Raw genomic sequence first — 25,358 nt, forward strand, 5'->3', positions numbered from 1 at the left:
CTCATTCGAATTTGGTTCAGCAGATATTCGAACGAAGCTTGAACAACAATTTGTATTTGATTAACGTTCAAGTTTCGCTCGAACTCGACTCGATTAGTATATAAGTGAAATTTACAAATAAAAAAATTCAAACTAGTTGAGCTCAACTCGAGTTCGACTCGATAAGAACTCATTTAAGGTTGACTCATTGCTTGGCTCGAGAAACAAAGAAGTAAAGTTTGAACAAAATTGCAAACTCGTCAAAATAATTAAACAAGTTTGAATGCCAATGTGTTCGGCATGTTTAGACTTATTTACACTCCTATCCAAGAACTCGAGTACTAGCAGACATATAGTTATTAAAGTCAACTCAACCCGATGGTTCAACCAATCAACTTAGTGAACCCACCGATTTTGTAAGGAACCTGAGTCTAGCATGTTATTGGGGGAAAAATTTTGAGGAGATGCTAGGATGGTGAATCAAACACCGGGCCTCATGTGTGCAAGCCAAGTGCAATCACTGCTGGACCACCAACCCATGTGTTGGTTGTTAGTCTTTCTTATATTATATATTAGACTATTTATTGTTATTTTATTTCTCCAAAAAAAAATTTATTTGAAATTTTTTAATAAAATTTTATTATTCCCCAAACTTTATAAGTTATGAAATGGATTTAAAAAATAACATATTGAACAATTCATTTTAAAGGCAAATATCGTTCCTATTAACCTTTTGCACTTAAAATTCGTAAATAGGGTTGCAAACAAACTGAATTGAGTCAAGTTTTCACATGTCCGAATCAAGTCTCGACTTAATTTTATCGAACTCAAGTTTGATGAGCTCTCAATGTAAAGTTCGAGTTCGATCTCAAATTCAAACTGAGCCAAACTCGAGCTCAAGTTTAAAAAATAAAAATAATTATTTTATTTTTAAAAAATGAATCAAATAGTAATTTTTCTTAAAAATAGTAAAATATTAGAGATATATATGTAATTTCACTATTAAAATAATATATATATGTATATATATATAATTAAGTTGGTTCGCGAGCTTATTTGAGTTTGACTTCAAACTTGACTTGGTCATCTAGATCTCGACTCGAATTGCTTACGAGTTGCTTAACTCATATGTAGCCCTATTCATAAATAAACTAAATAATTACACTAAATATAGATAAAATTTTATACTTGAAGTTTGGTGGATTACTAATTAAATTTAGGTTTTCTTGATTCTTATAAAAATTAATGATTCTATAATGAATTAGATTAAATGAGCACTTACTATGGTATAGTTTATCATAGTGTCAACCATATTAAAAATTATGAGACATACTTTTTAAATATATTTAATGGGCCATCGATTCAACCAGAGCGGTTCAACAACTCACCCACTGAATAAATCGATAACTCGTTAATTCACCTCTTTCGCCGGTTCCTCCTCGGGCTTGATTTAATAACTATGCTAGCAGGCCAAATCCAGTCACCTCGTTTAGGCCCATAATCCGTATGGCGAACCCTGTTAACTATAAATTAACCAACATTTCAAAATTTTAACAAACCTCTCTTTGGAAGCAAAGGTTAAAACTTAAAACCTAGGTAATTCTCTCTTTCTTGTAATTCTGTGTCTTAATTTATATGAAATGCTCCTAATTTTGAAGAATTTCCTCTGTTTTTCCTCTTCCTCTGTACGAATTTCCGTTCTTTATTTACCCCGAGCTTCCTTTTGATTATATGTATACTTTTTTTTTTTAATAACTTCAGTTGTTTTGAATCTATTGCAATTTTTTTTTATTCTAGCACGAAAAGAAATTGAAATTCCCAATTTGAATTCTACTTCAGATTTTGTTAACGATCATTATTAATTTCAGGTTCAGTATTTAAGATCGGAAAGTTTTATGGGTTCAGAAGCATATCACTGTCTGTAGTTCTTTAAATTGCTTAAAATGGAAAAGTGCATGATAAAGTTTTCAAGAAATTCTACATATATGTTCCTTTATGGTTTTGTATGATATAAATGTCCAAAGTTGCTTTCGATAAGTTTCGTATTGAGAGCTGGGGATAGGAGGAAGGATTGGTATAGATAGATTTTGAGCAATAAGCAAGCTTCAATTTTAAGTAAAAAAAAAATAAGCAGGCAGTATTGATCTGAAGGTGTTATATTGTTGTTAGTTGTAAAAGGGACTATTTTGTATCCAAGATTTTGTATTGTTCCTAACTGGACAAAAGGTTTGATTTTGATGACATGCTGAAAGGATGATCAATTTATGTAGTCATTGCGGATAAGCAATATTATGGATATTTTCTAGGAAAATTAGGGAACTTTATAGATGGGCTTCAGCAGGAAAGAGAGTCTTTCTAGTCATATAGACATTGGCAATATTGTAGGAACCATGTCATCATGTGATGTAAACTGATATGGATTTTACTTTCGGAACATTTGTTATGAAAGCCAGCTGATGAAAGATTTTTTTTTTTTTTGCCTTAGGCCCTTATTTATGTGTCCAGACTCCAGACTGTGGTAGCATGATGAAGCATGGAATTTTATTCATAACTCTGGCAATAGCTAGCTACTTAATCCTTATTTTTTTCCCTCTTGGAGCTATGGCATAAATGTTTATATTGAGAAGATTTGAATATAAAATCTACATCCAATGAAATGGGCATGGGTCAATAGTTTGTCTTGACGAGTTATTCATGTTATTCCTGTCAACCACTTGGCTCTTATCTGTCTTAATGAATAGTTTACTAAATGGGTCATGTTGGATATGACATCGAGAAACCTCTAGTATCTAAATACACTTATTTTTAGCTCAAACAGAATTTGGGTTCTGATTTTCATGGAGTCAACGTGGATCACTTCAAATAAATTGCATACTATGATAGTAGGTTAATTGAAATCCACTTTTGACTTGGACCCAGTTAAAGCTTAGAATTCTTCATTTTCTGCATGCTAAACAAGTATTCTTGAAGGTGGCTTATATTTTTTGAGATATGTATCCTCTCATGCATAAGTGCATTGCATATACTTTCAATTTCTTTGTGTGATATTACCCAGCTTACCGTGTCAATAAATATAGTTGCACCAAGGTTACTTTATTTTGCATAAGGAGCAAAACTGCCATTCCATAGTGCTGAAGTTTCTTAACGTTTCTATTTTTTTAATGTTTAATTTTCAAAGAACTCTAGCTCACCTTCTAAAATTTGAATAAGCTGTTTAATTGGTCTGCTATCTTGTTGGGTGATTTATTGAACACCCCTATTATGGCTGAAGCTTGACTGACTGCTCTAACAGCAACCTGATACTCCTCTGCCCAATTTCTCCTATGTTTACTTTTAGAGAACACAATGATGAAACTCTAATCTGATGGAAATCTTGTTGTTATGTTTCAATCATCTAGGAAATCTAAGCACTCTTGTGGTTATAAATCTTTATTCTTGAATTTTTATTTATGATCCAAGTTTTGAAACCAAGGGTGCATCTAATTGGGCAGTAGGAAGTGTAAAGATAGTGAGACTTCTTGCCATCCATGAAAGATGGAGACTAGGGATAAAAAGATAATTCTGCTTTCATTTAATTGCTCCATGCATTTCTAGTCTTTCGACCTTTTCTGGTCAAGTTTAGCTTAGTCACTAGCTTCTGTTATTTGTTCCTATGACTAGATTAGTAGAAGTATTTGGTGAACTATGGAGATAATTTAGGTTCAACAAAGGGTATGGGTGACTGGACTTCCTTTTTTTTTTCTTTAACCTTGAAAGCATATATTTTCTGGACATTCTGTGTTACTAGTGACAGTTAGCAGTAAATGTTATATTAAAGTGCATCTTTGTCTGCTTAACATTTGTTGGTTAATGACTTCTTGTTCTTTAAATATGTGTTTTCCTAGTTTTGTTGAATAATGTTCTTTCTACTGGAAGTTTTACACTGTAATTTGTTTGAAGGAGCTTTGTTTTCGCTTTCAACACAATTTTTAGCACCAGCAAGATGGCTTATGAAATCAGTGAGCAAAAGAGTAAGTTTTGATTGTTGAATACGTTTAAATTTCATCTATTCTACATCTGGCTGCTTTTCTCATTTTGAACATTTGGCAGTCTAAACTTGGTATAAGCTTTGTGATTCCAGATAAAAGTATCTCTTAGCCTGTCTATTTTCTATGGTATTTTCCTTTTTTGTACTCCTAATTTTGTTGCAAACTACATCCTTCTCTGCCTTCACAATATCAATAGACGTTTGAGTCTTCATGTTTTGTGACTAGAAGTAGAAGACTAATTCCTAACTGAAGAGTCTTTATCAAGCTTTTTGATTCCAGATAAAAACATTGCTTAGCCTGTCTATTTTCTATGGTATTTTCTTTTTAGTACTTACAATTTTGTTGCAAAGTACATCCTTCTCTGCATTCACAATATCAATAGATGGACAAGTCTTCATGTTTTGTAACTAGAAGTAGAAGACTAATTCCTAACTGGAGAGTAGCATCTTTTTTGATCCACAATTAGATGCTGGTTTACTACACTGGAATTTTATCTTTCCTTTGAGCAAATCATGTGCGGATATTTGCTAAGTCAAGTTTTCAACTTTGGGTTTATGTGTAGTGTAGTTTTATAGGATTAGGGTGTACAATTATGGCCATAAAGTGGGTATGTTTTGGACTAACTAGCTAGCAGGTTTTGAAAATTTTGATGATACTCTGCAGTCCATTTAGGTAATGTACATAATCTTTCAAACAGTTACTAAACTGGTTTGGAGTCTATTCTGTCAATTAGAATGAGGCTTTGAACAGGGGTATAGTTGAGGTGACTTGTTTCACAAAGAAAACGATGTAATAGTATTTTCTTTTCTTCTTCCTTCTTTAATTTTCTGGGGGTTTTTGAGAGGGGGGGGGGGGGATGTATTCATTACCATGACCTTTGCCCAAAACATATGGTGGTGGTACTAGCAACATGCACAAAGTTCGCATGTGTTTATTCATTTTATCAAAGAAAAACTTTTATTTATCCCAAAATTTGACAGTGTCCATTAATTTTCTCATATACAAAAGAGAAGAGACCGTCTTTATATGGTTTTAGTTTTTTTTTTGTAGCTCATAAATTTGGGGTGGGATGGGTGCAGGGGCATTTCATTGGTCAGTTTCATTTGAGACACATAGAGAGAGGACTGCTGTAAGTTATTTGATTCTTTTGATTAGAAAACCTGGTTGGTGGTGAAAGATAGTAGAACCAAGTACATCTACAAGAAACAAAAATTTCTGTAAATAGTGCATCTACTTGATTTGAAGGTGACTATTTGCACGCACAAGTTCCTTGAATTTAAGATAAACTGAACTCCCTTTAACGTATTTGAAGTGACTTTTAAGTGGTGAAGAGAGCTGTTAAATGTTCTCACTTAATGAAAGAGCTTGGATGTGTTTTTAGTAACCTAATAAATCTTGTCGAAGCATGGGTAGATATGGACATCAAATATTTTCATGGACAAAAGCTCCTGAAAAGTTCATATTGGTACAGTAGTTGGCAGAAATATTGTGATAGTTTTAACTTTTGACATAAACGATCTCATTGAAACTTCAAGGCATTTTGAGTGTGAAATTGAATTTCCGTTAGGTTCACAATACCCTTTGGTAAAGCTTAAGTTTGACTGCAACTCTGTTAAAGTTCATTTTGCCTTATTGGTAGATGTTAAAGAGTTGAACTGTCAATAGTTGCATGTTCAAAATGGTAGTTCTATTTTTCTTTTGCAGTTTATATGTATCTGTGGATAATTGCTTGTCATAAATAATAATTCTAGTTTTTTCTCCTTTTCCTGCCATGTCTTACATTTTGCTCAATTCAAGTGGGCTTCTAACATCTCCATCATGGGATTTTCTTTGTGCAGAGGTTGGCATAGGTCTTGTTGGTTTTGGGATCCTCTTCTCATTTCTTGGCATCATTCTATTTTTTGACAGGGGTTTGCTTGCTCTGGGAAATGTAAGAGAGTAGTTTGTAATTAAGATTTGCTTATTAGATGATATCCAAGTATAGAATAAAAAATTACTTGAGTCTATAAAAAATTACTTGAGTCTATAAAAAATTACTTGTGTCCATCTCATGCCTTTGTTAGTAGATATTATGGTTGGCAGGTGTTGCCCTTTTACTGGGTTGGCGGTCGACACTGCAACTTTTTACAGACAGAAGGAACTATAAGGTATTCATGAGGCACAACAGCCTTTGTCTTGATGAGAACGATGCAAAGATCTTACTTGAGTTTGCTTGATTACCTTCTCTGCATATTCTTTATTGGCATTATAACTATCTTGCATTTGTTTCAGTATGTAGATCTGTTTGGTGTTTCTTCTGACAATTAAATGAAATACTTTGCGCATGCTAGTCAGAAGCACGATAAAACTTACTAGAACGATTTCCTTGATTCTTCAAGATAGTAGCATACAAATAAAGAAGAGAATTGGATGTTATTACTTGTTTTCTCTTCATCTTTTGTTTCAGGGATCTGTTTCATTTCTTCTTGGGATGTTCCTCATATTTGTTCGTTGGCCAATAGCTGGTATAATCACAGAATTGTATGGCTGCGTTTTTCTCTTTGGGTCAGTTCGTAATGATAATACCTTGATTAAATTGTCGTACTTTGTTTTATTTTCTGAGTCCTATTCTAAGAACTAGTACTAATACATTTATGTGTTGATATTTATCCTCTCAGTGGATTTTGGCCATCTATTAAGGTATTTCTCTATCAGATTCCGCTACTTGGATGGCTGCTGCAGTATATCCGACACTGGTGAGTGTATTTTGGCCTTCTTTCTCAACTGGCTATCCCTTGCTTGGGTGTTGTAATGCTATGGAAGCATCTCCAATAGTTATTTCATTTAATGGAAGGAATTATTGGGCATCATGTGGAGGTAGAGTATTCTGGGATAGAAGCCTCATTCATGGTTGCCTGCCATGCTAAAAAACATCCTCAGGCACTATTTCACAACATATGTTGAGGAATGCCATTTCTAGTAAAGATTTGTAATACTGACCACCTAGGATTTTTTTTGGCAAGCCGGCAACGTTTTGGATATTGACCACCTAGCTCATGTTGGATATTCTTGAACTATCGTGGTGTTATAAAAATATGCCAAAATGAGAGTTATTGTTTACTAATACAGAAAGGACTGCTTGTTCAAAATCACATCTGGTATATACAGAAAGGACTACTTATTTAGCAACGTATATATTACTGCCTGATTGCTGCAAATTTGGTCTCTCTCTCTCTCTCTCTCACACTCACTCTCTCTCTCACACACATTCGCATGCAGGTACCCATTTTTTATGTGGTCACCTAACCAATAGCTAACTAATGGTTTGCAATCTCAGATTCTTGATCGTCTATGATAGCTTCCTGTTTGATCTTCTGCTTACGTTGCTCAGTTCAAAACTGCCTCCTGGTTGAAGGACTGAAAAGCATGAATTTTTTCCAGTTGAAGGACAGAAAGACTTCATCAAATTTGCAGAAGCAATCAAAGGACCTACTAACAAAGTGTTAAAGCAGATGATTTACAATTTTTATCTTCAGTTAATATTTGGGATTATGTATTCTAATGGCTGTCAAATGTAATTATATTGTCTTCATCCTACTTCTTGTCGGAGTTCCTTTTTCATACGAAGTTTATTGTTTCCCTATGAGTGGCAAAAGTAGATATTCAGAGAACATTGACAGTGAATTGACCACAAAAGAGTTGCACCTCTTGCACCAGCCACTTTTTGGCTACAGACTAGTGCCTGGCTTGTTTTCTACAGCCACATTGTCGAGGCTTTTATATGCAGTCAATTTGTAATTTACAACTGAAAAGGGGCTTGCGTGACTAATGATTACCCGCTCAAATATAGGAACATCAAAATTTGCCTATAGCATTGTGCTTTTTAATTTCAAAAAAATGTTTTGGTACAACAGTTTTATAAGCATTTTCAGATGAAGTTTTATAAGCATTTTCAGATGAAGCTCAAATCTGAGAGAATACCAAATGGATTAATGAACTTCCAGATTAAATTTCAAGATCCCTTGATTGGCACACACATAATTATGCTCTAAAAGAACAACAGCAAACTGTATAATCTGCGACAAGTTGATAAAAAAAGAACTTGTAATGGTGTGTTAGCTTTTAATCAGCTAGTACAATTGGGACCCCAAAATTTATTTAAAAAAAAAAAAAAAAGATGCATTCAGATAAAGTATTTTACCATCTGAACCTCTTTTTGTTTATACCCACACTTCTCATAAAAAGGTTTGTTCTCCAAGCTGCAGTCGAGGATCACTTTATAGCAACCCATTGAACAAGCATGGTCAGTGAGGAACCCAACAATTTTCTTTCCTAATTGCATTCCTCTGATTGAGGAATCAACAACAACATCCTCAATGTGGCCAACTTTGCCACAGTTTCTTATAAACTTCTTTTCAATAAAAACACTTCCACTAGCAACAATCTTCCCACCATGTCGATCTTCAATTACACATATAACATGCTCATCACCATGTTTAGCAAGCTCTTGATATCGTTCTTCAAAGTCCTTGTCAGATACAGATTCACAGACAGTCAGTTGTTGTAATAATTCGATAAAACCCTTCTTCTTGTCGGAGATCTCAAGCCTTCGAAGTTGAAATCTCTCCTGTTCAATACTAACATTCCCTGGTTTATCTTCCATCGAGACTTTCTAGCTTCGTTCTGGATCTCCTAATAAACGAGCTATCAATAAAGACAAAAAATTCATCATTTAATCCAACACCTGCCCTGAATGAAAGATATGAATTTGCAATACATGTTCTAAATGACAATGACATAAGCTATACGATGGAGGATGAAAGTGGAGATACTACTCTTACCATTTGATACAGTTTTCTGATCCTAGCTAAAACAAGAAAAATGATCTAGATCTCTTCCCATTGGCATTGATAATTCAAACAAACAGGATAGAGACACGACTCAAGATCAAATAAGAATTCGACACCAAAAAAAACATGGAGACTCAGAGAAGATATATTTCTCTACCTTACCGAGATATTTCTATAGCCAGCAGTTTTCATCTGAATGCGGAGTGGGAGGAAAGGAGGGGAAGAGAAGGAAGAGGAAAGATGCACATTTGACGCTTTGGGCGGTGGTGAGTGAGAAGAGAGGAGAGAGAAAAGAAGAGAGAGAAGAGAGGAAAGTCATACCCAATGACATCACCTTAGCCAATGAAAAAATCAGATGGTCACAACAAGAGAGATGCAGCATTGAGGACTGTATCTTTGCCACGCGCCAGCAAGAAAAGTGTGAAAAGACCAAGAATGTGCACAAGAAAAGACAGAAAAGCCCACCAGTGCACCCAATATAACCTTGAAACTGGATGAAGATCACTGTTCCTTACAGTTTTGCTGCTTTTATTTACTCACGCATTGCATGAGTTGCCCTATGTGGTTGTTATAATAGGGAAACCTGTAATGGGATATTGGGATTGTTGCATGAACAAAAGATAAGGTCCGCAATATTAACAGCATATTTGTATGTAATATGGTAATCACAAGGTCATCTTACTGCATTGCAAGTAGCATATAGATTGTACTATATACATGAATGCATAGATAGGTTGTCAGCAATATTTCTAGGTAGATACTTACATATAGCTAAGCAGATATAATAGTAGTAACTCAATAAGTAGAAATCATAGGATTGGACCAGTTTTTGTAATTACAGTATTGACATAAGGACTGAGATTGAGCCTGAAAAGGATCGCGGCTTGTGCTTTGGATAGTGGCAATTGCAGCGGGCAGTGGTAGGAAAATGTAGACTATGTGAAATTGTACAAGTATGCTTTGTAAAGCATGAATCAAAAGCAAAGAGTCGCAAAATTCAGTGATGGATGGAGATATCAGGTGCTAAGAAACTTTGAAGAACATCAGACACATTTAAACAATTTAATCAAGTAAACAATGAAAAATGAGAATTGAGAACCAACAGATGCACCTCTTTTACTCCACTAAACTGTTGCAGAAGCTTTTCAAAGTTTTACTCCAGAAGATTTACCAATCCATGAGAATTAATTCCACATAATCTCACAGGTAGAACTGAACGAAAGATTTAGATCAGCGCTAACTTTCGCATCAGAGGAGCAGTGAATGACATAGGAAGGAATTATTTTCTCTATTAGACACTTAAGTATCTTTTGACTTGAATTAATCAGTTACTTAATTAATTAAAAGGAAATTTATTTAACCTGAAAGGACCATCTTCTCTAGATTCCTTTATGATGGTGCTTCTATTGATACCTTATTGGCAAAAAACATTAATTTGATTGGGAACAAAAAACCACCATGGTTTAGGGATGTAGTACATGTCAAGGTCTAAACTATCTTCAAAGAATAATATTTAAGAACAAATTGCTGTCCAAGAATTTTGTCCATACTATTTAGATATTGAATGTTGTATTAAGAAGTGCAACTGAAATACAACTATAATTTTTCACTTACACTAAAATTACAGCTCCTCTGTTTAGAATCTAGAGGAGCATAAATGGATCATTACTAATCTGAAATGCTTATGCAGCCATTTAATTCTGAAGACCAAAGAACAAAAAGTTCAGTATATGTTTGATATCAGAAACAAACACAACAATATCCAGCATATGAAACGGTGTACTTTGGAGCATGCAATTACCTTTTCGTCACAGATATTAATTCACTGAATTTTTTATTAGGTTGCACTTGATTGCCCCTCTATGTATATCTGACTTTTCAGTTACCAGCCCATCTCCTGACCGAAATATACTATTTGGAGTTATTTCAGCCTTGTACATATATCCATGGCTATCTAAAAGGATTGAACAACTCAGAAATTTATGCACTAGTACATGAAGCAAAAAAAATAACAATAATAATTCAGAAGCAAGCCTATATGAAAAGCAAAACTCTCCTCATATGTCCAAGCATTTTTGAGAACTAACAGGAGAGAGGAAGAATTCCCAAACACTAACCAAAAATACCAAGAACATTTAAAATCCAGAAATAACAAAAGGTAAAATCAATGGAAAACATAAAAGAGAAACATCAGCAAAATGAAGGAAAAAACAAAGCCATGGTTGTTGGAACCTGCTTACAAACGATATCATAGGACATGGAAAGAATTCTTGTTCCATTAGGCACTTGTATTTAGATTTTCATTAAGGCTTTTCACAAACATCTTATATGCACGAAAACAACTATCCTTTATTTGATTAATTTCAAATTAAAGCTAAACCAAAAATTGTCACCAATGCATTTACAATACTAATAAAGACTAACAGGAAAAAGGGAAAAAAAAATCAGCAGTGAAATTAAAATACACAGAAAGGTTAAAAAAGTGAAAGCAAAAGCTGCCTGAATAAGAATATTCCACAAGTAAATGAGGGGAAAGAACGAAGAAAAAATAGGGAAAATTGGCAGTGAAATGCCTCTGAGCCTTTTCTTGTTAGAAGAAGCAGAGAATTAACGGAAAATCTGAGAAAGGGCGGCAAGAGATAAGAAACAATATCCCACTACACCACAGCCCACAGGCATAATGATGTAAGAAAGACTATAATGTATCCTCGCGCAATAGAATTCGACAGGAAAATCAGTGTTTTCTACAGAAATGCTCTTCTAACTTGCTACTAGACCAGAAATTCAGTTCATTTGCGAGACCCAACCCATCCCCTCCAACCCACACAATCATGCGCAAGCTGCTGCAACTTCAACGATCAGTAAGCAAGAAATATTAGCATTACAACCAAAAGACCTACAACTCCTAGTCTTCACAGCAGCTAGCCACAGGCAAATGAAATGCAATAACCCCAATAATTCAAGTTAATTAGCCTGCACAAAAGCTTTGATTTAACGAATATTGATTGGAAACTCAAAAACCTAGAACCAGAAACAGACACAGACCCGTTCCCTCCTAATTATCAAACAATTTAAGCGCACAAGGAAAACAAAGACGAAGATATCAGCAAGAAAAAGATGAAGATTTACCTCCGATCACTTGCCGGCTAAATTCATCCTCGCTCGATCTGGGATTCTGGGTTGGGTAAATTTTTAGGAGGATTTAGAGAGAGAGAATGGGTTTAGTTGACTAGAACTGACGGGAATGGGAGCGACGGCGGTGCTGCGAAGGAGGGAACGAAATCGGTGAAAACGAGGGAGCAAATTGCACTAATGGGTTGTGGACCTGTGGTAAATTTCCAAGTTCCTCGCAAAATCCATCTTGGTTGAGACAAACAAAAAGTAGTCGTTATAGCACCAATGTTTTTAAACTCGGACCCGCCAGCGAACTGGAGAGGGACCGGTTCGTTGTCCGACCGGTCCAACCAGCCGGTTGACTTGTTTTCTGCTTTTTTTTTTTTTTTTTTTTTGTAACTTTAGTGTTAAGTACTTCACAGGTCTTTATTCTACACTTGAACTTGACGGCTAATGTATAATTTAACATGGTTATTGATAACATAAGTTTGTAAAATGCATTCACCAACATAACTAAATTTAAGTTGAGATAATAACAAATTTCCTAAAAGTTATACATAAAACCTGGAATGATAAACATAATTAAAATATCATAATTCATAGGGATGGCAACGGGGCGGGGTTGGGGCGGGGGACCCCTCCCCCGTCCCCCGCCCCGTTGCCTATTAGTTCCCCCCGTCCCCCGCCCCGTCCCCCGCCTCCTGCTCCCCCCGCCCCGCCCCGCCCCCGCCCCGCCCCGCCTTGCCCCGCTTCCCCCGCGGGTGCCCCCGCGGGGTTAATAAAATTTTATTATATAATTTTATTATAATTAAATTTTAATAAATAATCAAGTACTAAAATATCAACACATCACCAAATTATTATTCATTGTAATTTTACAATTGAAACTCATAAAAACAATCAAACATAAGTTATTTGAATACAATCCAATATGATGAAATAAATATAACTAAAATAGTCAAGTTTTCACTTTTAGTACAAATGCAATCACTAATTCATTATTGTGTTTGTGCTTTTTTTTGAGAAAAAAGTGTTATTCTATTAAGTGTAATTAGAAATTTAGTATAAATGTATTAGTAAATTTAGTATAACTAATTAATAAATTCTATTAGTAGACATGTAGAATTATTCATATAATTGATAATATCAATTATATTACATAAACTAATATACATTATATAATACATCTAACTAATAATATCATTATCATAAGTTTATAACTAATTAACTTACATATTATATATAATTATATATATATTTATATATATATATATATATATTTTTTTTTTTTGCGGGGGGCGGGGCGGGGGATGGGGCGGGGGTATACTCCCCCGCCCCCCGCCCCGTTTCTAAGCGGGGGGAAAAAATTCCCCCCCGCCCCGAGAGCCCCCCGCGGGCACCCGCCCCCATTGCCATCCCTAATAATTCACTACAAGTTTTCATAAATTCATTATAAACATAAATAGATACAATCCAAATGTTCACCAATTATCACAAATAAAAACACAAAAATAAATAAAATAAATATTGAAATTCTTTTACAATCCTTAAAAAAGTCTATAAAAGAGTCCAACTCATATTCAAGACAAACCATTTGAATAACAAACTTCCATCAGTGGCATGACAAGCAACAATACCACCTTCACAATTTCATCAACTTAACCTGAAAAAGTTAAAATTTTATTATGAAAATATAACTCTAATTGCTCAAACTCAAAAAAAACCAAAATTTTGAAAAACAAAGATACAACTAAATACATTAAAAAAGCTGTGAGCTAAAAAAGAAAAAAAATCTAATATACAGAATAAATGAAACTTTCGAGTAAGAATAACTAACTAGCTTTAAATGAAACAAACATCAATTGAGATACAATCAGTTTTGTGCCAATAAATTTAATGGTTCTAATGACCCTAGCGGCAAGTGTAAGTAAATGGTCAATTGATGGGATCCTGAGGTTACCATTTATGGATTTACCAAGACATACAAACATGTGGTCCGATTTGGCACTTTTTTTTAAGCTTTTGTTTGACAACTTTAACATGTCTTTAATTTTGTTGCTTTAGTGAAACCTTTAAAATTCAAGATGAATGAGCATTCGGTAGACTAATTACTTCAGCATAGAAAAAGCAATAAAAACACAATATACAGCATAGAAAAAACAGAACAATCATTGATACAAAATTTATTAATTTGATACTTCATCCATGTCTAATTTTATTAATTTGATACTTCATCCAAAAAATAGCTTCTCCAAATATGATTGCAAAATAATTAATGATTCATAATTTCATCCTTAATTAATCAAATAAAAATAAAACAAAAACTAGGGGAAATGGATGAAAATTAGGGGAAAAAAGAAGAAAATGCAAAAAAATTGGCTAAAGATAATAACATAGAAAACAAAAACCTTGAAAAGGGAAAAATTAAACTTACCAAGATGATGGAAAACAGGAAAAGCTCTTGAGTCTCAAATATCTTGTGAAAGTTGAAATTTCCAACTTGTCTACAATCTGCTAAAGATGATAGCTTGATAATAATGGTGAAGGCTTGAGAAAATCTTGTTGTGGGTATTTGGGTTTGAAAGGATTAAGAAGAAAAAATTGAAAAAAAAAATTCAAGAGGAGAACTGGAGGAGCTGTTGGCCTAGAAGTAGAAGCCTGAATTCAAGAAAGTGATGGATTGAAAGAAAAGTGCGTCAGCTGTTTCTTTTCTTAATGTTAGGTTTTCATTTTTTTAATCTATTTTTTAGTTAAGTTAAGTAGAATTCTCAGGACAAACTGAACTTCTTCTATGACTGTGGTCTAGTGGTAAGATTGTCTAATGTGAATATGGAGACTCGGTTCGAATTTGAGCAGCTTCATTCTTGACAATTTTTTTGAAAATTTAAAAACCGCCGAGTTACGGTTTTTAGCAGTTCATACGGTTCGACCTATTTCTATCAATTTATCATTAACTTTCGGGTTTGATACTAGACCGGACAGGTGGTATGTCTGGTTCGCAGTCCAACCAGTCGAACCAGCCGGTTCGGTTTGATTCTGAAAACATTGTATAGCACTCTTGCAAAAATGGTACTTATCCATTTCTATCCACCTAATTAAATGGGTACAATTGAGTTGACTCACTTATACATATTATTTATTTTAATCCACTCAAATCTGTTCAAATCACCCATTTTGATACCTCTAAATATGGCAAACCAAATATCATATGCGTGCCCTGCATATGATAGTAAATTATTAATTATTTAAACTTAAGGGAATTTCGTCAAATTAATCATGAACATTTACACTAAAATCAATTTAGTTCTTATGAATTTTTTTAAATCAATGTAGTCCTTGAACTATTTTTTGTTTTTCAATGTATGACTTTTGTGGCGGTGCCACAAAATTTTACATCTCTTGCGCGACTAGTCACGAGTATTTTTGTGTTGTTGGATCACATATTTCAATTAAGGGATTAGAACTAACACAACACGTGATTAAACTCAAAACATTTGGAGGAAATGGTCTCAGCCATCTCTAGGGGTTTAGTAGAAAATTTTAATGGCAGCCAAAATTCATATGAATCTGATCGATAGATCAGGATCTTCGATGATGGAGAATGTTGACAGGGATAAGGATGGCAATGATCAGACGAGCTCATCACCAACGTCAAGTAAGCTTCATTGAGACCTGCTATGCTTTATGTTATCTTTTAGCTATTTGATGTTGGTATTAAGTGTGTTGAATGGTTTAAAAAATTGCAGGATTTGGTGGGGTGACTGATTTTTATGTAAAATATTAATCTCATGAGACATCAATAGATTTGAGGATGGTGAATTTTTTTTTACTTTTGATTTTGACCACTTATGTCGTATTATGTGGTCCCTTTCTTTTAAATTGTAATGTCTTATTGCTTTCTTGCTCCTCAAAAGTGAGACATATTAGAAGCCAAAGTTTTGGATATAATTAATTAAACCAAGTCTGTATTTTTTTTTTCAAAAAAAAAAAGGACAAGAAGGGAAATTTTTTAGCCTAAAAGTCTTTTATGGTGGTTTATATATCAGAGATCTACAAGAGAAATATGTGGAGGGTAGTATGGAAACATTCAAAGAAATTATTGCCATGAGGGTGAACAAATCAATTTTGCCTGATTTCTGCAGTCTTGTTGGATGATGTACTGAATTCCACATGAAGATAATAAACTTAGGGTGCGTTTGATAACATAAAAAAGTGCTGAATCAGAATTTTTTCAGACATTCAGATGTTTTGAGTGTTTGATAAATAAAAATTTATTTGCTGAACTTGTTAAGCAGTGCTGAACCTGTGTGTATTTTTTTCAGTACAAGAATCTTCACTGAATGCTTAATTCTGATAAGAATCAATAGAATTATTTCAACTACCTTATCTTATCTACCAAATCTACCCTTGTTTGTTAATTATGTTCAAAATTCTTATCCAATTAAACAACCTAATATTCTCTATCTAACGATTTTTAGTTTCTCTTTTCTCCTTTTTTAATGACTCTCACATCTTCTCCATACTTCTCATATAATATATTTCATCTTTTATATTAGTTGGATTTAAAAATAAATATTGTCATTTTCATACCTAACAATTTTAAACTAATTAAATCATAGATTCTATTTTTTTTTAATGAAAGGATATAAGGGCAAAATTGTCAAATTAAATTTATTAAGCGTTCAGTTATAAATATTTATCAAATAGTATAACTAGATTTAACATTAAAATTCAGACATTCATATATTTTTTTTAGTACTTAAAATTCAGCAAATTAATTGTTTCAGTATTCAGATTTCAGAATTCAGATTCAGTTTTATCAAACGGAACCTTAGGCCTTGTTTGATGATCTAATTCATCACTTAAATTTAATGAATTCAGATCTTAATATATTCAGATCGTTTGATAATAAAAAATTGAACATCTGAATTAATTAAGTTGCATTGAATTTTCTAGGCAAAATTTGCTCCCAAAATTAAGTGATAAGCTATTCACTTATCACTCAATGTGATATGTATTCAAATGTATTGGATTTAATACTTAACAATTCAATAACTTAATGGATTCAGACTTCAGACTTCAGATTCAAGATTTCAAACTTCAATTTTCAAACTTCAGTTTTATCAAATGCATCCTTAGTCTCCGGCAAATTGATACTGATGATGCAATTGATATGGTTACTATTGGTAAACAGAATGGTGAAGTTGAATTGTATGTGGTTGATGACATCCATGTAGATTTATAGATCATAAATATGAGAGTTCAAGTGTAACAAATTGTGACACTAATGTTGCAGAAGAAGATGATTTCTTTGTCAATATAACCTTTGAAGATATTGAACTTGCATTCGTGTAGAGAAAATCATAGAGCATTTGAAGAAGAAAAGGGAAAATCAGAAGCTGTTTTACATGAAGAAAATGACCCTAATGAAGTTACACATTCAGATTCGTCTAAAGGTGATAGCTTCCATGACAGTGACTATGATTTTAGTAAAGATGATGATGATGAGATATTCCAAACTTGTGTTGTGGGTCCTAAGAAAGAGCTGGATGCGCATTGGTAATTTGCAAGCTGGCAATGGAGGTAGCACTTTAAAAGGGTAGAGCCAAGGCGACTGCTATGAATGAGCTACACCTTGATGATAGAGACTAGATTCTAGTCTAAGAAGAATCTGATTCAATGGTCTCAGATGAGTTGAAAAGTGTGTATTCTTTCTTTGATGAAGATAGCACAAGGAGGAGGCCTAAATTTGCGAGATTCAAACCTAAAATTGACATGGAATATCCAAAATTCCATGTTAACAGTTGTTCAAGACAGTAGTTGACAACTATGTAGTCAAATGGGCAAGGACATTTAAGTGCGTGGAGCAAGATGCTGCAAGAATGAGAGTCAAATACAAGGCTGAAAACTGTATATGGATGTTGTTTGCTTCTGAAGTTGAAGAGGGTGATGAAGACAATAGGTCTAGAACACAAATGTGGTAGGACCTTTTACCATAAGAGAGCAACCTCGAGAATCTTGGCAAGAAAGTATGTAGACTATTTAAGATTGAACAAGAGAGTGACTCTAGTTTAAAAGACATTCATGAAGGGAAAAGTGTTACTCCATGGAAGCTATAAAAAGACCAATATGAAAGGTTATGAGATTATTGTAAAGAGTTGCTGAAAGGGAAATTTGGATTCTACAGTCTACATGGAGACAACATTAGATGAAGGCCTTAGGAAAGAAATATTTCAGATGCCATATATTTGTTTTGATGCACTAAAGAGAGGATTTAAAACTGGATGCAAGCGTTTACTTGGTGTAGATGGCTACTGCCACTTGAGAAGTTCACATCTAGGGGTGCTCTTAACTGTCATGGGGAAAGATCCCAATGGCTGCATTTACCCAGTTGCTTATGCAATAGTGAAGACTCAGAATAAGAGGCCGTGGAAGTGGTTTCTTGAATTCCTAAAACACGATTTGGGAATCCGTGATCAAAGAAGCTGGACATTCATCAGTGATAGATATATAAAAGGTTAATCATTTTTAATATGAATTAATTTTTTGTCACATTCTATTACATGGTTGCCTACTGATAAATTTGTGTTTGTACTTAACTTGTAAAAGGCCTAGGATCTACTCAAGAAGTAATTTCGGGTGTTGAGCACAGGCATTATGTTAGACATCTTCATAATAATAAAAGTTAAATCCTAGTGAAGCATTAAAAGAGAGTTTCTGGACATGTGCAAGGTCAACTTACATGACAATGTTCCAAAATCAAATAGACTCTTTAAGGGAGTATGATGGAGCTGCCTAGAAGTGATTGATGGACAACACATCACCTCACCACTGGTCATGGTCACACTTCCATACCACTCCCAAGTGTGATTTTCTACTCAACAACCATTGTTAGACTTTAATTCAGGGATAACAAATGTAAGTGAGAAGCCAATTCTTGGCATGTTTGAGGTAAATAGAATTTATCTAATGGAAAGATTGTGAACCAAAAGGGAATGATGAAGAAGAAAATTGACAAAATCTGCCCAAAAAATACAAAAAAAAAAAAAAAAAATGTACTGCCAACATTGCAAATGATCAAAGGAGGAGTTGTTTGACGTTAAACACACGTATGAGGGCACATATGTCATTGACATTCCAAACAAAACTTGCACTTGTAGAAGATGGGAGCTAACTAGTGTGTCATAACTCTGTTTGGATTAGTTGTTTTTTAATATGTTTTTGAAATATTTTACTGTAGCAGTGTATATGAAAAATTTTTATTGTAGATTTTTTGTGATGTTTTTGAAATATATTTTGGGGTACCTTTTAAATTTAAAATATTTTTAGACTATTTTTAAAAAATTAATACGATCACCTACACCCACAACCCCCCACCCCCACCCACCACTGCTACCACCCCCTCCCTTCTCCTTTCTCCTTTCCTCCCCTTTCCTACCACCCTCCAGCCCTTTCTCCGCCCCTCGATCTATTCTCGATTGTGGTTATGAGTGAGGGAAGGGGGGTAGGAGGAAGAGAGAGATGGAGAAGGACCAAGAGGGCGGGGGAGGAGAGAGGAGGTGGTAGCGGTGGTGGGTGGGGGAGGGGGAGGGGGAGGGGGTGATGGTGGATGGTGGTGATAGGTAGAAAATGTTATAAAATTTAATTTTTTTTATTTTTTTTGGGTATATTTGTGAGTTGTTTTGAATATATTTTATGAATGATACTCCCTCCGTCCCGATAAGTTTGTCGCACTTGGGAAGTTGTGATTTTTATTAACAGTGCACCGAATCTTGCAACTTTTGTTTTACTTTCCACCTTTGCCCTCCAACGTGTAATGCATACAAAGAAAGTTATGCTAGAAATTTATTGGTGTGGGGCCTATCTATTTTGTTTAGCTCAAAAATTCATGATAAAAAAGCACGTATAAACAAACGCATGGCACACATTTGGGGGTGTCTTTCACGCACCAAATTGTGGTGCTTCCTTTTTACATTGACTTTTGAGTTAAAGTTGTAGGACCCATATTTTAAGAGGGTAAATGTTGAAATTGGATGTAAACAGGCTTTCTATTTTGGGTATGTGACAATTATTTTGTGACAGAAAAAAAAGGAAAGTATGACAACTTCAATGGGACGGAGGGAGTATGTTTTTTAAATTATTTTTATTTGTATATTACTATAAGATTGTATTTAAAAATTTTATTTTTTAAAAATAGGTCGATCCAAACGGTTATTTGATGGGTGTGTCTACAGAGAGTTTAGTTCATCCATACTACTCAAAAGAGAGCTACTTGAAAGGAATATGAACCAATTATAGGTCCAATGAGCGGGCCTAATGCTTGGGTCAATTAAAGAGGGAACCAATCTTGCCACCTAAGAAGTTGATGCTGCCGGGTAAGCCGAAGACGTCAAGGAAAAGGGAGCCAGATGAACCAAGGACAAATTCAAGTGATGGTATCACATTTCCAAGAAGTGGACTTGTCAAAATGACATGCTCAAAACGCCATCAAATAGGCCACATAGTGAGGAAATGCCCAGTGATTGTACAACCTGATGTAATTGCTGGATCTTGTAATAGAAGGCCTTCTCTATCTAACACCAACAAGTGTGCCTAGTGCAAAATGAAGGGTCATAACAAAAGAACCTGTCCAAACAAAATTGATGTGAAAGGAAGACCTCATTTAGATATAAGAGCTGGTAAAGTCCAAGTTTGAACAATTCTTGGCTTTTTATTACATGATTATAAACTTAAGACTAAGGGTGCATTTAATAAAACGGAAATCTGAAAACTGAAATTTAAAATTTAAAATCTGAAGTTTGAATCCATTAAATTATTGAATTGTTACGTACTAAATCTAATACATTTGAGTAGACATCACATTAAGTGATAAGTAAATAGGTCATCACTTATTTTTTATAGCAAATTTTGCATAAGCATTCAATGCTACTTAATTAATTCAGATGTTCAATTTTTTATTATCAAACGCGTCTGAACATGTTAAAATCTGAATATATTAAGTTTAAGTGTTGAATTGAATTATTAAACAGGGCCTAATTCTTTTTTTCCTAGACGAAGTATGCGACAATGAGAGAAATCAAAGACCCCCACAAGGCAATTCTTATCATTTATAATGGCTAGTTAGATTTTTACTCAAGATCTACTTTACACTTCAGCTAAATTTAATATTATGCTGATTGATTAAGAGATTACTTTTCATGCTATCGGGTGAAGATGTACATGCTGCGAGTGAGGAGCCTGAAGTCATTGATGTCCAGCTTTCAGCTTCGAACCAAATTCCTCAAAGACCAAACTAAGATCAGTGAGTGTTCTATATGCCACGGCATAGGTAACGGAACAACATGTTCAAGTTGCCAGGCTCAAGAATGGCGAAAGAGAAGAGGTGATATGAGGATTTATGGTCCATTTCCTGAATCAACGGAAAAGAAAACTAGGGAAAAAGAAACAGTGAGTTTACTTCTGTCATTTTTTTTTTTTTTAAAAAAAGTCCGATTGTAAATATAGTTTGCTGAAGTATTCATCTGTTCAATGCAGGCACATAGGCTGTTAGATGAAGAACATACCCGCAAGTTCATAACTCAGGCTGGCATTTGTTTGAAGATCAAAATTAGAACCAGACTTGCTGGTGCAGATGTTTAGGGACTATATATTATCCTTTGCTCAGTATCTACAAAGATTGTGTGCTGATTGTCCTCTTTTTGGTTCGGAACTTAATGTAAACTTTTTGGTTAAGCAATGGAAGTGGCTTTGTTACCAACATCATGTCTTGTGATTGTCATTCCATTGTTTTGTGATTCTTGGTACAGGTCCAAATTAGCGGATATCAAAATTTAAGGCAAAATTCTGCCAAATTTTTTTCAACCCCAAATGCCACAACCAAGTTTAGCAACTATGTCAACATTTTTGAAATTCAACTTCCCATTGCATATATTACATACACAGATATTACATTCATGGATTTAAATTTTCTTACAACAAAATCGAAAATACAAACACAACCATGCCTTGGGTCCATCTTTATACCAGCTCTATTGCAACATTTTTGGCTTCAAATCCATGACACTTTGTCTTTCCTGGCCACTGCCAAGAACTACAGCAAACCAAAAAAAAACAAGAGCAAATCACTATAACCGCTAACAATTTCGTTGTTGCTTTCAACTTCTCAATTTCGATCTTCATCATCTTGTTCTCTTTTTGAAGCTTTCCAATTTCAATCTTCATCAATGTGTTCTCCACCTCGGCCGTCCTCAGATTCTTCAAAATTTTGGCCACCATATTCTTTGTCATCAGTGGCATAGGTGGATCATACCACAAAAAGTAGTTGCAAGCATTTGGTGCCTAAAATAAAAATTACTACCATCATTATTCTAAATTAATTAATAACTACATCATATTTTATTGGCAAAAATTAATTTAAAAAATTATCCCATAATTTGAGCAGCCATGAAATCTTTTGCCTAGGTTCAACAATATCCACGAAATCACTATTCGACATGCTTCACGTCAGTGATAGAAACCAACCTCATCCCTATTGTAAAACTTTACCTTTCCTCTATCTATTCGCCCGTGATGGAAACCAACCTCATTCCCATTATAGAACTCTACCTTTCCTCTATTCACCCTTGATGATTGCCCACTTTCTTTCCTATCATGGCTTGATTGTTGACTGCTTTTTGAACTTGATGGACCATGGTCGAAGTTCCTCCTCTAATATATTTCTTTGGAGAGAATTTGCACAAGGAGGTGCGAATTTGGCGACTTGCCGTCGGGCCAAAGTGAGTAGATGTTCTCCATCTCCCCCTAAATGTTTCAAATTTAATCGTGTGTTGTGTTTGTTCTAACCACTTTATTGAAAAATGTGATCCACATGATAAAAATACCCCTAAGTAGTCGCACAAGAGATGTAAAATTTGGTGGTGGCGCCACAGAAGTCCTGCGTTAAAAAACAAAAAGTAGTTCCAAGACTACATTGGTTAAAAAAATTCATAAAGGATTAAATTGATTTTAGTGTAAATGTTCAGGGACCAATTTAGCTAATGAATAGTAAATTATTAATTAAAAGAGTTATTCACCATTGCATTTGCATGGCACTTTTTATTATTAAGAACTTTTTCTTTTTTTTTCTTTTTGAACAATTATTGATATAAAATAACTTGAATACCAAGGTTTGTATAATTTAAGATACTAAATGCAAGAGAAAATTTGAAATTAAATAGAATACAAATAATAAATTCAGCAATAGCTTAATTATTAGTTTCAACTAAATTTTACCCTATGATTCATTTTTGTATTACTCAAATTAATATTAATAAGTTAATATATGAAAGAAAGAGATATATTAGGAAATGTGAAATGTCATGACTTTTTTCGAATGTATTAATACAAAATCTTTACATGTAAGAAAATAATAATAGAACATAAATGCACTTAAAATTTGATTCTTGGATGATTAAAAACTCTAAAGGATAGAGAAATTTTTTATAAATACATGTACACAACCAATTATATATATATATTTATATATGTATGTATGTATTGCATATAATTTTAGAGGCCAAATTTTTTTTGTTAAGATGCAAAAGTTTGGTGAAAGAATTGAGAAAAAACTAATAATATGCTCGGACAGCTGTTGACAAATGAGTTTCTTCTAACTATCTGTTACTATTCATTTCACCATTTATTGATATTTGTAATATTGTTGAATTGTAATTTATTTGCACTAATCCTATTACCATAGGTTTTTCATAATCTTATACAATATATAAAGACCAACTATATTTTTATTCATTTTACATTTTGTAATATTTTTGTGCTGTAATTTGTTGCATTTTTTAAAATCTTTTTTAAGTAGAGAATGGGTGGGATTTAAGAAGCAGGGAGGGGAGGGCAAGGGAAAAGAGGATCTAAGAATGGAACACTAATTTAAGATTTAAAAAGTTAAAAATAGGTAATGTAACAGCTAAAAGAGATATATTATCTAACAATTCAATCTTCAAATTCAACATATGGAAGTTCAAAGGTTAAGGCCTCGTTTCATTGGGATTAGCAATTGGATTAAAAAAAAGTAAATGTAAGATATCTATTTTCCTATGTTTTCCTTTTGGTTAAGGAAGACAATTACAATGCAAAATTTTTTTATAAGAAAAATTTTGAAAAGGTACCCTATGCATGGCTTTACATGTTAAAGTGGTGAAATTATTCTTGGAAGCTTCACTATGCAACCACTGGGATTGGCTCAGTGACCTGACATGACAATTGAGAGTGGGAAGATTTTTTTTTTTTTTTAAAAAAAACAACTGAAATTCCTCTCAAGACAAAAATAAAATAAAATTACTAAAAAGCGGCTTCACTCAAGAAGAAGCTTCCTTAGTTCATGCATTTCATAAAGCCGGCACAGGTAACAACCCAGAAAAACTTTTTTAAAAGAGACCAGCGAAATTATTTTTCGAAAATTCCTAAACTGTACATTAATGATTCCTGATTTCGCCACAGCTCAGAACCCAAAATCATGATTTCTTAGTGAGATATGTATTTTGACCAAACAATATCTGAACTAATCAATAAAACACAAGTAGATTAACATTAACCCAATTAAGGTCACCCCTAATTATACCCTCATCATCAATAAAATCCAAAAGGTGCCCTCATTGTTGTTAACTTGAAATAAATTAAAACAAGATGTCCAATCATCTTTACCTAATCTAGTAATATGACATAATTCAAGCAATTATAAACAATTTGAATCTTGTTGTAAAAGAACTATGAATAAACTTTTGAGTACACTATCTAGCCTAGATGAGTACTAATTAATATAACCTTAACTAATACCATCAAACCATCAATAATTTTAAGGAAAACTCCCATAAGGGTTTTGTCCAAAAGTGCCCCTTGATGATGTTGGGGGGATTGTTGAGGTAGGGCCTCCAATTTGTTAAGGACTTTGTTTGTATTGGGGTGAAGGAATATTGGATTAGTGGGAGGGGAGGGGGGGTCCCAAAGTGCTTGTTAAGAGTTGTAATCTCAGTGACAATAATTGGCAAAGCAAATTAGAAATCCCAACATGGAACTATTAATTAGGAAAAGAATACATGGGACAAGTAGCTAAAGGTTATAGAGGCTTTAGCAGCCATGTGGAGACAACTAATAGTTAGAACAACTAGAGACCTACCAATCTACCATACACTATCTTGAGATTTTCATACATCACAATATATCCTCTTTTTGGTCACTTATTTCAAAAGCAATATTCTCTCTTCCAAAGTCCCAACAAAATCATTAGGTATTGTTGGTTACAACAATTGTGCTTTTTACAATATACAAAAAAATAATGCAAAACTTGTAATTGAAGGGATTCTTGAGTATAGATTCCACCTCATGTAAGTGTCTATAAAAATACCATATAAATACA

General features: G+C 33.9%; 2 protein-coding genes and 1 long non-coding RNA gene across 9 annotated transcripts; 1 reads left to right on the forward strand and 2 right to left on the reverse strand.

Moving 5' to 3' along the window:
• Positions 1-1,423: 1,423 nt before the first annotated feature.
• On the forward strand, positions 1,424-7,670 carry LOC113736580 (vesicle transport protein GOT1). Of its 3 annotated transcripts, XM_072044718.1 has the most exons (8): positions 1,442-1,575; positions 2,465-2,535; positions 3,919-3,989; positions 5,846-5,937; positions 6,074-6,154; positions 6,454-6,551; positions 6,665-6,742; positions 7,324-7,670. In XM_072044718.1, coding segments are annotated over exons 3-8 (378 nt in total). In that variant the 5' UTR covers positions 1,442-1,575; positions 2,465-2,535; positions 3,919-3,961; the 3' UTR covers positions 7,325-7,670. The 3 variants fall into 3 exon arrangements, with proteins under 3 accessions (XP_027119427.2, XP_071900819.1, XP_027119428.2); XM_027263626.2 differs by lacking the exon at positions 2,465-2,535 and having other exon boundaries at positions 1,424-1,575; XM_027263627.2 differs by lacking the exons at positions 1,442-1,575; positions 2,465-2,535 and adding an exon at positions 1,640-1,664.
• A 384-nt stretch (positions 7,671-8,054) lies between these two features.
• LOC113736579 (glucosamine 6-phosphate N-acetyltransferase-like) lies at positions 8,055-12,206 on the reverse strand. Of its 5 annotated transcripts, none has more exons than XM_027263623.2 (3): positions 11,966-12,206; positions 9,158-9,419; positions 8,055-8,690 (listed from the first exon to the last, which is right to left on the reverse strand). In XM_027263623.2, exon 3 carries the CDS (start codon positions 8,647-8,649, stop codon positions 8,170-8,172), a length of 480 nt encoding a protein of 159 aa, XP_027119424.1. In that variant the 5' UTR covers positions 8,650-8,690; positions 9,158-9,419; positions 11,966-12,206; the 3' UTR covers positions 8,055-8,169. The 5 variants fall into 5 exon arrangements, with proteins under 5 accessions (XP_027119424.1, XP_027119425.1, XP_027119426.1 ...); XM_027263624.2 differs by lacking the exon at positions 9,158-9,419 and adding an exon at positions 10,638-10,733; XM_027263625.2 differs by lacking the exon at positions 9,158-9,419 and adding an exon at positions 10,638-10,790.
• A 9,644-nt stretch (positions 12,207-21,850) lies between these two features.
• LOC113736690 (uncharacterized) lies at positions 21,851-22,787 on the reverse strand. The gene is made up of 2 exons (XR_003459815.2): positions 22,496-22,787; positions 21,851-22,288 (listed from the first exon to the last, which is right to left on the reverse strand). It is a non-coding gene; the product is annotated as an uncharacterized lncRNA (long non-coding RNA).
• Between the last annotated feature and the right edge of the window lie 2,571 nt (positions 22,788-25,358).

This window comes from Coffea arabica, chromosome 3e (assembly GCF_036785885.1).
Source record: "Coffea arabica cultivar ET-39 chromosome 3e, Coffea Arabica ET-39 HiFi, whole genome shotgun sequence".
Taxonomy (NCBI): domain Eukaryota; kingdom Viridiplantae; phylum Streptophyta; class Magnoliopsida; order Gentianales; family Rubiaceae; genus Coffea; species Coffea arabica.

Bases quoted from the DNA above. Each gene is read 5' to 3' on its own strand.
- LOC113736579 (XM_072044720.1), bottom strand. From the start codon at position 8,649: ATGGAAGATAAACCAGGGAATGTTAGTATTGAACAGGAGAGATTTCAA.
- LOC113736580 (XM_027263626.2), top strand. From the start codon at position 3,962: ATGGCTTATGAAATCAGTGAGCAAAAGA. The intron at 5,938-6,073 runs GTAAGAGAGTAG...CTTTGTTAGTAG, and splicing joins GTTTGCTTGCTCTGGGAAAT to ATATTATGGTTGGCAGGTGT. The intron at 6,552-6,664 runs GTCAGTTCGTAA...TTATCCTCTCAG, and splicing joins GGCTGCGTTTTTCTCTTTGG to TGGATTTTGGCCATCTATTA.